At 42.8% G+C, this 13,422-nt stretch overlaps 1 protein-coding gene across 1 annotated transcript in view; it reads left to right on the top strand.

The window, feature by feature from the left end:
* LOC144500017 (protein diaphanous homolog 3-like) overlaps window positions 1-13,422 on the top strand; it is a 606,420-nt gene that overhangs the window by 206,531 nt on the left and 386,467 nt on the right. The window contains exon 17 of the mRNA XM_078222760.1: window positions 11,851-11,965. Within this exon, the coding sequence (XP_078078886.1) occupies window positions 11,851-11,965 (115 nt within the window). The remainder of the gene's footprint in view (window positions 1-11,850; window positions 11,966-13,422) is intronic.

The raw sequence follows: 13,422 nt of genomic DNA, 5'->3' as shown, positions 1-13,422 counted from the left end.
AGACATGAAACTGGCAAAAGAATTGAGGTGAGATTTTGAGAATTGATGGTGACCAAAAGAGAGCTGGAATCCACAGTTGTAGTGCTAATTGAGACCTGTATCATGCTTAAGGCAAGCTGCTGTCCATAACGTAATCAGAACCTTATGGCAGAATATTCATTGTGGAGTCTAAATCCAGTGATGGGCGGGAAATTTGGCGTGATTCCTGATGGGTGGCAGGATGACTGAACGTCCATGATATTTAGCTGTTCAGCTCATTAGTTATGCAAAGCGAGGAACTTGGTGAATGTCAGGGTGGGCCGAGCAGCAAGTTGCCTACCCCACTGTTATTTCATGGAGTCAAAGGTCTTGGCACCATAATTAAATGACACCCGGATTCTCTTTCACTCTGCAGGCCATGAATTCCACGTTATTCCTCCAGACTCCTTGTGGGAAAAGTTGGCACATGTTTACAACCACATCCCGGGACATACAAAAATGCCTCAGTCATTACTTTTTGCTCATATCTGGATAAGATCCACACCTGCAATGCACCTATGATTGTGTCAATACTTGCTGTTGCACTGTACCTTGTTGCCAGCATTTTGACCTTCTTGAGATCCTCCTGCCTCTTACTACTCAGGCCCTTGCTTCTCCTGGCCTTGTGCCAACCTGCGATGGGCCCTCCTTCTCATCCGCATGGGAGCCATTACGAAGGCAAGGTTGCCTGCGACCTGCATCATCTTCTACTTCTCAGTGGATATGTTGATGAGTTAATGAATTCAAGTTGTTAGCGTGAATCAATTTGGAGCAATCACAATACTTGGATTTGTTCCAGTCATCAAACAGTTTATTGAGCTTCTTGGCTGGGAGAAATCACAGGGTGAACTAAGTGCAACTCCACCGAGACAAAGAAATGACCAATTCTTATACAGTTATTCAGCCCAAAGCGGCTGGACATGATCCTAACCCTAACGGTTATTGATTAAATACATTACACATTGATCCAATGGAATTGGCAGGTAACCATGATGGGGGTGTGTAATCAGATCATGGTTATGCCCCAACAGTTTGATGATGACTTCCAGACCCCTTATCACTGTACTTCTGTCTGGACAATGGGTTTCTTCAATCAGCACATTCTTATCTCTACTTGTTTGTGCTTCTAGTTAGATCACAAAGCAGTTATCTGTGGGCTGATACGAGAGGCCACGCTGAACAAGCTACTTTTTAATGTGGTCAAACAGTCAGACGCTATGATGCCTCAGATAACACTTAGCAACCCTCCATTTTGGTTAGCTTGTTGTAACAAAACAGTTGTGTATATATACATTTGTAACACAAAGTGTATTACAGGTGCTGCTGCCATTTCTTTCACTCTAACGAAGTGATGCATTAAGTGAGCATGTTCCTCCGGTTGCTCCGGTTTCCTCCCACAATTCGAAAGACGTGCTTGTTAGGTGCATTGGCCATGCTAAATTCTCCCTCTGTGTACTCGAACAGGCGCCTGCGTTTGGCGACTAGGGGATTTTCACAGCAACTTCGTTGCAGTGTTAATGTAAGCATACTTGTGATACTAATAAACTGTAAACTTTAAAAACATTTCCCTCCATCTTGAAGCTAGCAAGCAAGCACGAAGCCCTTCACCTGGAAATAGCATCCCCACCCCAGCACTTCCAGGTAAAGGACATCCGAGAAGATCAGAGATGGATGTTCTTCCTGTTCATGCATAAATGCATATGGAGACAGGGTTCCCATCAGCCTGGTCAAAAAGCAATGTGCGAGAAGCCTCAAGTGGGCACTTTTTTGCACTTGTTTCCACTACCTTCAAACCCCTTTAGAGAGACCATTGCCTTGATAGCATAGAAAATCTAACTGCATGATCTCTTATCAGCCATGATCATTCACCAGGGAGCATGGAGATTTAGAATGGCAAATTGGCTGCCCTCCACCAGCCGTTCCCCTTTGAGGCATGCACCTCCCTCTCGACCCCCAATGAGACCATCATCTAACAAATTCTCATTCTGGACCTGCTACCTGACCACATCAAACTCCTACCCCCTCACCCAACTGTAAGTATTCCCTCCTATCACCAGTACCCTGAGTTCTCCCCAGGACCCCACTGTCAAAATTATTGATCCTGCACTCCAATGACACTGTCCCTATCCCTACTGCCTGGACACTCTCTCTTCCCCGGACAATCTTATGTCCTCCCCTCTTGTTTGGACACACACTCTCCTTCCCCCTTGTACATACATTCTCTCCTGACCCTTTTCTCCAGACATTAACAATCTTTCACCAACATTGCACCACAAGCCTACTTCTACTGTCAAACCTTCCACCCTTCCTGACCACTTCTAGCTTTCACCTGCCACCCTTGTCCAGCCTTGGTGCAACGTTTGTTAATGGCACTCAAGTCAAGTTATAAGTGCTCTCCAAGAAAGAGAATGCACCATCTATAGATTTCAAAGTCATGGAAGAGGTCAAGCTTTCAAATTGCACACCACTTATATGCAGATGTAAAACTGAACATTCGAATTTCCTGCTGGCCGGGCAAATTTAATTCTGGCGAGGTGATGTTTTGATGAGCATGCATGAGATGCTAATTCATGTAAATGTAGTTCCCAACATTTGTCATCTTTTACCCACTTTGAAAGTTGGGAGACCAGAATTCTAACAGTTTATCCCACTGTCGGGAAACAGATTTTTCGCCTCCAGCAAAAGTGCCCCCGCCGACCACAATTCCTGCTAATAGAGGGAGTGGAAAATTATGCCCTCAGTTTTTACTTGCAAAAGTCATGAGTCACATTCATTTGCTTCTGAAAGCTGCAGAAACATCATGTGGAAATTTATAGCCCTGTCGTAACAGAGGTAGGTCTGGAAAATGTGGCAAGATTTTCAATAGTCCATTGACCATGATCCCACTAGCTGGTAGGACGGTAAAATTTCATCTGTCATCTCTGCACAACATTTGCATTTAGTCAGCGTGATAACTTTAATCAGGCAATTGAGGTTGGCCTACTTGAGTATGAACTCCCCGATTGAGAGCTGGCATGCAGCCAAAGCTATCCAAGACCTTAGGACGGTTGTGCTCGGACCCGAGTGCACATGTGATCTCGAGGAGATGCAACTGTGTGGTGGGATCCCGTCCAAGAATACCCCTGCTTGGATGGAATTTCACATTGGCCTAAAACCTAGACCCCACCTCCCAGGTCAGGTGCCCCCAGCTTGAGCCGCCTCGTGGAAATGCCCTCTGTGCCCTTTGCTACCACATGGAAGTGTTTCCTGTATGGGCTGCTGCTGCACACCTTTCACTACCATGTCTTCGCCCGTCACCCAGATACACCTTGGCAGGCCCTGTTGCCACCGGGCGGCGGAGGTCTCCAGTGGAGGTCCCTCTACGGAGGGATCTCCCCCCACTATCTTGGGGACCTGGGGTGAAGAGTGTTGCACGCAGCAGTACCGTACAATTGTAGGTTGTACCGGTTCAAGCATGCCCTTTTTGCAAGCTTGTAGAGTCCGTGGACCATGTCTATGTTTCACGTCATAAGCTGCACAACCTTTTTAGTTTCCTCAAAAACCTTTTATTGATATTTCATTTGCATTTCAGTCCTATGCTCCTGTCTATGGGCACCCAATGCGGAGGGGGGTGGGGAAGGAGGAGGATCTTCTTGTGAACCTGCTCCTGGGCCTGACAAGGCGTGCCATCTACAGGTCCAGGCAGCGGGCAGTCGAGGGGGTTGTCCAACCTGACTGTCTGCCCCTCTACCGCGGCTATATTTGCGGCTGGGTGTCCCTGGAAAGGGAACATGCGGTGTCTGAGGGCACAGTTGATGCCTTCCATGCCCACTGGGTACTGCAGGGACTGGTGTATTATTGACTCCTCCAATCACATTTTAATTTGATGTTTTAAGTTTCCTTTCTGCTTTGTCTTTTGTTTCAGGCGGTTCCCCTCCTTTTAGGGAGGTGCCCTTTTTGAGTTGTCCCTATGTTAATTTTATTTCGTTTATTTGGTTAGGAAGAAAAGAGTTCCCTGATTGAGAGCTCACTAAAAGATGTCCCTGATTGAGAGCTAATTGATGACCCAATCAGGGAGCTTCAGTGTTTGTATTTAAACAGGAGTGTCAGTCCCTCTGCACTCCTGATGCAGATAGCACTCTGTATGGTGGGATCTTGTAAATAAAGGAACTTTGGTGATGGGACTTTTGCCTCTGTGGACTTATTACAGTCAGAAATTGGAATTTGTGGGTGGAATTCTCCCAAAAAAGTTCTAAGTTCTGAATTTGCGAGAAAACTGGAGTAAATCATGCTGGTTTTTTCAGTGGGCATTCACGCTAGAATCTCCCACACTCTTTGCAATGCCGTGGCCATCAGTATGATTATCATTAAATTTCAGGGGGGGGGAACCTATTCACGCTGGAAAGGCTGAAATCAGTGGGCCTCTGCACGTGCACAGTGACCCCGAACTGTCAGCCTGCAGTTTGCTAGTCAGCTCAATTGCTGGCCTGTCTGAGAACCCCGCAGTGCTGCCGTCCAATCACGGGCCAGCTCCGAAACCTCCCATCGGCCTCCCTCCAGCACCAACTGTATCCCAATGCAGTGTGGCAGTGGGACCCCCCACCCCCACTGATTGCCCCTATAGGCCCTGCCCCCTTAGCACTGCCCCATGCCTAATGGACAGTGCCAAGGTGCTCCCTGGGCAGGTGCACTTTGCCTCTTGGGCAGTGCTGGGGCACAGGCTGGCACTGCCAGGGTGCCCATACCCATGAGGCATCACCACCCCCCCTTGTCACCTGACAACCCCCCCCCCCCCCCCCACCTCTCTCTGGGGGGTCCACTGATTGTCCACCCTTCACTCCAGCGGGGTCAGACTGCTGGTTCCTCTAAAGTGAGGAGCCGGTCTGAACCCCACTGAAGTGAAATTCTCCTAGTGGAGTGGGAGATGCTCGTGGGCCTGGAGAATTCAGTCCTGGGCCCACTCATAGCATTTAACTAGTTTGTTACATACTTTCTAAATGCTAGTCCCACCTCCCAGCTGATGTCCTGCGCTGTGCAGACGCCGCCGGAAATCTGGGCCTGGGAGACTCGAGCGCAGTGTGAACGTTCACAGAAATCCCGCGAATCGGCCAATGAGCGATTCGCTTGGCCTGCTGTGCAAGAATTAGCGCAGTGGCAATGGAGAATCGCCCCCTGTACTTCAGTAGCAGATATATATATTTTAAGCAATTTTGTGCTATTTGCCCATCTTATTTTTGTTTTTGTGGGCATCTTTGCTGCCGAACTGTTTCATTGAATTTTCAAATTAAAGCAAAGCCTCAAAACTCTTCAAATGTAATCCATGATATTTAGTTAAATCCACTTAAGAACAAGCCAACGAATCATTGTAGTTTTTTTTTAGAATTATGATAAAGGTCAAGTTGATAAAAAAGGCTTTACTTGAGGAAAGGTGATTAACTGTGATACTTGATTTTATTAATCTGCATAAACATGATAGCCACTTACGCTTTGATAAAGTTAGACAGCCAGGATGGTTGTTTTATTTGGTTGCTGAAGAAGTAAATTTAGACTTCAAGTAAAATTCAATTTGCACTAATTTCAGAGCATTTTTCTAATTGTAATTAGTATTAAATAATTCCTTAACAGTCATGCATTTCTTGATTAGAAGCATCAGTGTTTAGTAACTAGTCCTTGAAACAGGAAAACAGTAGCAAGTCTCACTGAAACACCCTACTTCAAGTGAACATTCATTATTTTTTTACTGATGAAAGGCCATCAACAGAAAATGCAAACTATTTATCTCCATAGATAATACTGACCTGCTGATTATTTCCCGCAGTTTCTCATTTTATTTCCTTATTCTTGTTATGTGGTAACAAGAATTTGAGGCTGATTATATGAGAGACTCGAGTAATTCCGCAGCCTGGATTTAGAGTCAGATCAGGCTGATGAGTTTATGATGTGTTTATGGGCGGCACGGTAGCACAGTGGTTAGCACTGCTCCTTCACAGTGCCAGGAGCCCGGGTTCGATTCCTGGCTTGGGTCACTGTCGATGTGGAGTTTGCACATTCTCCCCGTGTCTGCGTGGGTTTCCTCCAGTTTCCTCCCACATTCTGAAAGGCGGGCTGGTTAGGTGCATTGACCCAAACAGGCGCCGGACTGTGGCGACTACGGGAATTTCACAGTAACTTCACTGCAGTTTTAATGTAAGCCTTACTTGTGACGAATAAATAAACTTTACTTTACTTACTTTAATCTCCTCTTTTTGGTGGCTGTAAGGGTTATATATAAAGCTTTTCAGACCTAAACCAGTTCATAGTCATAGAGTCATAGAGGTTTACAGCATGGAAACAGGCCCTTCGGCCCAACTTGTCCATGCCACCCTTTTTTTTTGAAACCCCTAAACTAATCCCAATTGCCCACATTTGGCCCATATCCCTCTATACCCATTGTACTAAATGCTTTTTAAAAGACAAAACTGTACCTGCCTCTACTACTATCTCTGGCAGCTTGTTCCAGACACCCACCAACCCTCTGTGTGAAAAAATTGCCCCTCTGGACACTTTTATATCTCTCCCCTCTCACCTTAAACCTATGTCCTCTAGTTTTAGACACCCCTACCTTTGGGAAAAGATATTGACTATCTAGCTGATCTGTGACCCTCATTATTTTATAGACCTCGATAAGATCACCCCTCAGCCTCCTACGCTCCAGAGAAAATAGTCCCAGTCTATTCAGCCTCTCCTTGTAACTCAATCCATCAAGTCCTGGTAGCATCCTAGTAAATCTTTTCTGCACTCTTTCTAGTTTAATAATATCCTTTCTATAATAGGGTGACCAGAATTGCACACAGTATTCCAAGTGTGGCCTTACCAATGTCTTATACAACTTCAACAAGACATTCCAACTCCTGTATTCAATGTTCTGACCTTTGAAACCAAGCATGCCGAATGCCTTCTTCACCATTCTGTCCACCTGTGACTCCACTTTCAAGGAGCTATGAACATGTAATCCTAGATCTCTTTGTTCTGTAACTCTCCCCGCCCCTGGTTCAACCTACCAAAATGCATCACCTCGCATTTGTCTAAATTAAACTCCATTTGCCATTCGTCAGCCCACTGGCCCAATTGATCAAGATCCCGTTACAATTGGAGATCACTTTCTTCACTGTCCACTATGCCACCAATCTTAGTGTCATCTGCAAACTTACTAACCATGCCTCTTATATTCTCATCCAAATCATTAATATAAATGACAAATAACAGTGGACCCAGCACTGATCCCTGAGGCACACCGTTGGTCACAGGCCTCCAGTTTGAAAAACAATTCTCTACAACCACCCTCTGGCTTCTGTCAAAAAGCCAATTTTGTATCCATTTAGATACCTCACCCTGGATCCTGTGAGATTTAACCTTATGCAACAACCTACCATACGGTACCTTGTCAAAGTTGTTGGTGATTGTGAACTACCAGTTAGAGCCACATGAATTTGAATGCAAACATTGTGACCCTGTACCAGCACAAGGTAGCCCCAGTGATTGCAACAACTAGCAGCATTGCCCTGCTAATCATCACAGGAAAACTATTTTCCTGTGTTATCAGATTACAGTTGCCCTTGTCAGATAGCAGATCTGGCTGAACGCATGTGAACCCCAGCATGGTTTCAGAGCTGAAAGATCTACAGTTGACATGATGTTCTCAGTCCAGCAGTTGCACAATTTATTACCTTCATTGGTCTCAGCGAGGTATTCAACTGTGCGAGCAGAGGCAGTCTCTTTGATCTGCTTGAGAAAATAGGCTGCCCACCAAAGCTGCTCAATGTAATCGTCTCTTTCTATGACATGATGGGTAATGTCAACTATGACGGGGTAACCTCGGAAACCTTTGAGATTTGCAGTGAAGTCAAACAGGGTTATTTTCTGGCACTCTTTGGTTTAATCCTCTCTTTGCTGTCATCATATGCTTTTAGGTCATTTTGAGAAGGTATGTACTTAGGTGTGCACATGTGAGATCTAGCAACAAGGTGCTCAAGTCCTGATCAGAGATTTGCTCTACACTGACAATGCTGCAATAGCATTCCAACGAAGAACTCTGGAGGTAAATGGACAAATTCTCTGAGATTGCCATGCCAGAGTGGGGTTTCTGAGCCATACCAGTCGGTGCTGAACGTAGAGCTGATGTTTTACGTGATGGAAGGTTGCCACCAAGTGATGTTTAAACATGTCTAATCAAGGAATAAATAAGTTAAAGACACTGTGAGCATCCTAGGTTTACTTGCTAGTCTGTCCTGAGTTAACCAATCTCTGATGGGGCAGCAACAGGAACACCATATATGATTTTGTACCAGGGAGGAAAAAAGTCAACCAGTGCTCCTGATTGTTAACCAATGATGTGCCTGTAGTTGTGATGTGTGGACATTAGATTAATATAGCGTCACAGTGAGTACAAATAGCCTGCTGACACGCATCGTCGAGACTGATACATAAATAATGACTGCTTGGGTAATACTTCATGATGCTGTCAAACTGGTCATTCGGCAAGGAACCTATAGGTACTGGAAGCTGGTTTATGTAATGGGTTTCACTAAGGCCCTAAAATACAGGAGGGATTAATTACTTTCTATAGATGTTTGGCTGCCTCATTTCCTACATTACAACAGTGACTACACTTCCACAGTATTTCATTGGATAGAATAGCCTGAGATTGTGAAAGGCGCAATCTGCTGAAAATGCACATCTTTGTTTTATTGCACCAATAGGGGCTCCCTCTTTGCTGCAGGTCTTCTGACTGCATCACCTCTCACCTTCACTCCCATGTTCTTCAACTATTACTTTTCCTTTGAGTTACCACATTGGGAGGTCTGCATATTTGCATTTAAGTAAAAATGGGCGGCACGGTAGCACAGTGGTTAGCACTGCTGCTTCACAGCTCCAGGGACCTGGGTTCGATTCCCGGCTTGGGTCACTGTCTGTGTGGAGTTTGCACATTCTCTTCGTGTTTGCGTGGGTTTCCTCCGGGTGCTTCGGTTTCCTCCCACAGTCCACAGATGTGTGGGTTAGGTTGATTGGCCATGCTAAAAATTGCCCTTAGTGTCCTGAGATGCGTAGGTTCGAGGGATTAGTGGGTAAATATGTAGGGATATGGGGGTAGGGCCTGGGTGGGATTGTGGTCGGTGCAGACTCGATGGGCCGAATGGCCTCTTTATGTACTGTAGGGTTTCTATGATTCTAAGTACTTTTTGTAATACCATCCCCAAAAATGGTTGTTCTTCTGGGCTTTGTTATATTTTTTTGAATTTTGAATTTTAAACAAATGTGTTAAAAGCATATGACAATATTATCTGGATAATTTATAACTATTCCCTTTTATTGGTTCTAAAATAGGATTAAGAATGAAGGCTATGAAACTGCCTTCACCAGCATACTTAGGCTCCACCCCCACTGTATCGGCGCAAAGCTCCCAGCTGTCAAAGAAATTGACAGAGTGCTGGAAGATTGCGCTGCCGAGCTTGCCGAAAAGACCAGCGTGGAGGACTCCCGTTTTCATGCTGTTATGACACATGGAAACCTTTTGGGAAAATTACGCTCATTATTCTTAAATTTCTTTGGCAGTCCCCTTCCCAGAATATAAAAAAATCTTTCATGTTGTTTTCATAGCTACAACTTTTGAGTAAGAATAAACTTAATATGTTGTTTTATTAATTTATGATCATTGTTAGTTGTAAATTTTCCTTTCAAAATACAATAGCTAAGTTTCAATTCACGTCCTTATCCTCTAAAGTGAAATTATATTCATGCTGCTCACTGATATCCCACCTTAGCTTTGCTGATCTCTACTTCAACATGCTTAATTTTACAACTACACCTTTTTAATGTTTTTGACCTGACAATTTCACTGTCGTCAGTTTGATTAAATTCGCCAACACAGTATATCACAATGATATTACAAAACCTTATATTGCTTTACAAACTGTCTATTTATTTTCAAAATGGAATGAAGTTGGGAGTCTAATGGACAGCTAGTTAATATTTCTTCCTTGATACAAGGTCAGTGTGATTCACATTGCCATGGAGATGGGCTTTGAGAAGGGAAAAGTGCATAGGAAGTCATTGGAGGACTGCGTTACAGTTTTTCCACAGCATATCACTGAACTTCATAGTCAGGTGCAGACTGCAAGGAACCGAGAGATAGACAGGGAGAGAGCGAAAACTCGCAAGTCTCTATGCTTCATCATTCATGAAAGTGGGTGGGAGCTTGCCATCAAATTTAAGCGATCAGGTTTGAACAAAACTGGAAGATTCACATAGTTTTGGTTAGAGTGAGGAATTTCCAGGGTAGCCCTCACCCTGAATGCCAGTTCAGAGATTAGAAGTTATGTGGCTGGAAAAGGCAAAAAGAGTTAAGAAGCACTTTGAACTGTTTCCTTGAGAATGAAGGGGCACTTAAGGGGCAGAGTAAAAAATACCTGTGGAGAAAGATTTTCAGTTGTTTGAAATGTTAAATGGGTGGTCTTTTCTATAGTGTAGAGCATAACCTTCCTGCTGAAATAATATTTCGTCAGCATTGCTTTCAGTTTCTTATGAAGGTTAAGTATCCTTTATTTAAAATCCTTGGGGCTGATTGTATTTTGGATTTCAGATAAATTTGGGTTTTAGATACAGCATATGGGACCAGGCCTACGTACATGACAAGTAAGTAAAGTGGCCAGAAAAATAAGATAAACCACTGAATAATAAAAACTGGATGCCTCTGATAAGTATCCACCCATGGTGCCATCTGCGATTCTACTTGGAGAGGGTTCACAAGGCAAACAGTGCAGATAAAAATTGCAAAATAAACAGTGCAGCCAAACAACTAGACTTCCACCCCAAAGATTGGGTGAGGGCGGCGAGCTTCATGCTGGCTTGGGTCAGAGACTTTGCGCTAAAGGTCAGGTGTGGTCGTCAAGGTTGTGTGGGCTCAGTTGCGTACAGTCGGTTCGATGTGTTACATTTTTGGATTTGCAGATAAAGGATGTTCGACTTGAAATCTTGATGTGTGATTCTTTCAGCTAGTCATTGAAAGTTCAATTCTCTTTAGAAGTCTCTACTAGGATCATAATTTCGCACCATTAGCGGAACACCAGTAATCCATCTGAGTTGAAATCGACTGGTAGTTGCCGCATGTTTCCAATTATCGCCAATAAGTGTTCATTTAAATGACTGTTCCACTTGGAAGCTACAGTTACAATAATTGACACAATGTATTATGCATGCTATTGCATTGATATTTTCTTCATCTAACCTATAATAAGTAAAATGGTACTTTATTTATGTGAAAGCATAATAGAGACAGACCTCCCAAATTACACATTATGTCTCACTTTCTTAAAACAGATATAATCACTTGTAAACATTTATCCAGCCATACCAGTTTAGATGGTTCTTGACGAGAGTATGTTTATCTTTATATCAAGAGAGAGGCCAGAAGTTAATTACATACTGGTATATTCTGGAGTATTACCAGAAATGTTAATAGTTAATCAGGAATATCTGAAATGAAAATGAACCTCCAATCTATAAGGCAATCTTAAGTATTCTTAAAATATAAACATTAATGTTGCTGTACAAAATATAATAATGTAGCATTGCGTGCTTTTCTCTCAATTGATAAGTTGATTTCGTTTGTGGTCATGATTAGAGCTAAGGAATTTGGTGCTTCAAGATGCTTAAAATTGAGTAGAATTGTGCTGTTTCAAATTTGAAACTTTCTTCCTGGTAGCTACTTAAAAGTTTATGCACTTAGTTTCAAGCAACCAAATTGTTTAATCAAAAATCAAATCTATTGCCAGATATTTCACTGCTAACATTTGGATTTGTGTTTTGTTCTTGCAGATCAGACCACTTGAGATGCCTGAGAACTGCTTCTGGATCAAAGCAAATGATGACAAATATGAAAACCCTGACCTGTTTGCTCGAATTAGTTTTATTTTTGGCGCACAAAAACGAGGTAAAATGTTGATTTTTGAAACCATATCACTTTTGGTTGATGTTAAGAACTGGCATCCATAATAATCTTGGCATCAGTCCCACTCCCACAGAAACATTTAAGAGGGATCACTAGCGGAGCTGTCTTTAGAACTAGTGAATACGTTTGACAAGGTTTCTTTTAACAGCTGGCAGCTCAGTTGGTAGATAATAGGAATGTTAATCACACGGTCATTGTTTTGAGCCCATGATCAGTGATGAATTTATCTGAAATATTTGAACATGCTTTTGTATTTTTCTTTCTTTTTCCTCAGCAACCTGCAAAAATTTATCTGCCTGTCGATCACAGGCATCTTATACTGTGTCCGTGACTGGAGTAACTGTTTGATCAAACAGTATTGCTTAATTTAATTATTTGCGTGCAATTAACTGAAATATAACCTCCAAAGTAAGTTGTCAAGGCACCAACTTGCAAGAAATGCACAATGCTCTGATAGAGATCAGAGCTGCACTTAAGAATATTTCTCAATTTAAAGAAGCACAGCTGATACTGAGACTGCTTCTGCATATGTGCAGGAAGTGCCCTAGGGTTGGGGCAGAAATAAATGCAGCCTATAAACCAATGGATACAACTCTAAAGGAGGCGCAGGGACAGAGAGATATGGGTATATATGTGCACAAATTGTTGAAGGTAATAGGGCAGGTTGAAAACGTAATTGAAGCATATGGGATACTTAGCTTTATAAATAGAGGCATTGAGTAGAAAAGTGAGAAAGTTATAATAATCCTTAATTTAGTTTAGCTTCCACTGGAGTTATGTCTGATTCTGTGCATCGTACTTCAGGCAAGATGTAACGGACTCAGAGAAGGTCGAAACGGATTTAGAGATAGTTGAAATGCTTTTTGAAAAGATTTGTAAGGAGGAAGAGATTCAGTTACATGGATATATTGGAGAAGCTGGAATTGTTGTGCTTCTAGAAGAGAAGGTTAAGAGGAGATTGGATAGAGTTGCTCAAAATCATGAGTGCTCAATACAGATAGAGAGAAACTGTTCCCATTGGTGGAAAGATTGAGAACTATAGGACACAGATTTAAATTGATTAACAAAATAATGAAAAGTGGCAGAAGGAAAAGTTTTATTGTGTAGCGAGTGGTTAGGATCTGGAATTCATTGCCCTAGAGGCTGGTGGAAGAACATTTTTTTTTGTGGCTTTCAGCTGGGAATTGGAAAAGCATCTTAAATGGAAAAATTGCAGGGGTTTTGGGAGAGGACGTGGGGAGTGAGATGGGCTGAGTTTTTGTAGAGAGGTTTGATGGGTTGAATGGCCTCCTTTTGTGTTATGACGATTTTTTGATTCTGTCTGAATTTATGGAACCACTTCAGATTTTTGAGAAGATCAGAAATGTATGATTTTGTTGTAGATTGTATTCAAATAGTTTGCAAATTCCAGAAGAAATTTTGGACATTAATGCCACCAG

Source organism: Mustelus asterias, chromosome 10 (assembly GCF_964213995.1).
Source record: "Mustelus asterias chromosome 10, sMusAst1.hap1.1, whole genome shotgun sequence".
Classification (NCBI taxonomy): domain Eukaryota; kingdom Metazoa; phylum Chordata; class Chondrichthyes; order Carcharhiniformes; family Triakidae; genus Mustelus; species Mustelus asterias.
This window is presented reverse-complemented; position numbering and strand designations above follow the sequence as displayed.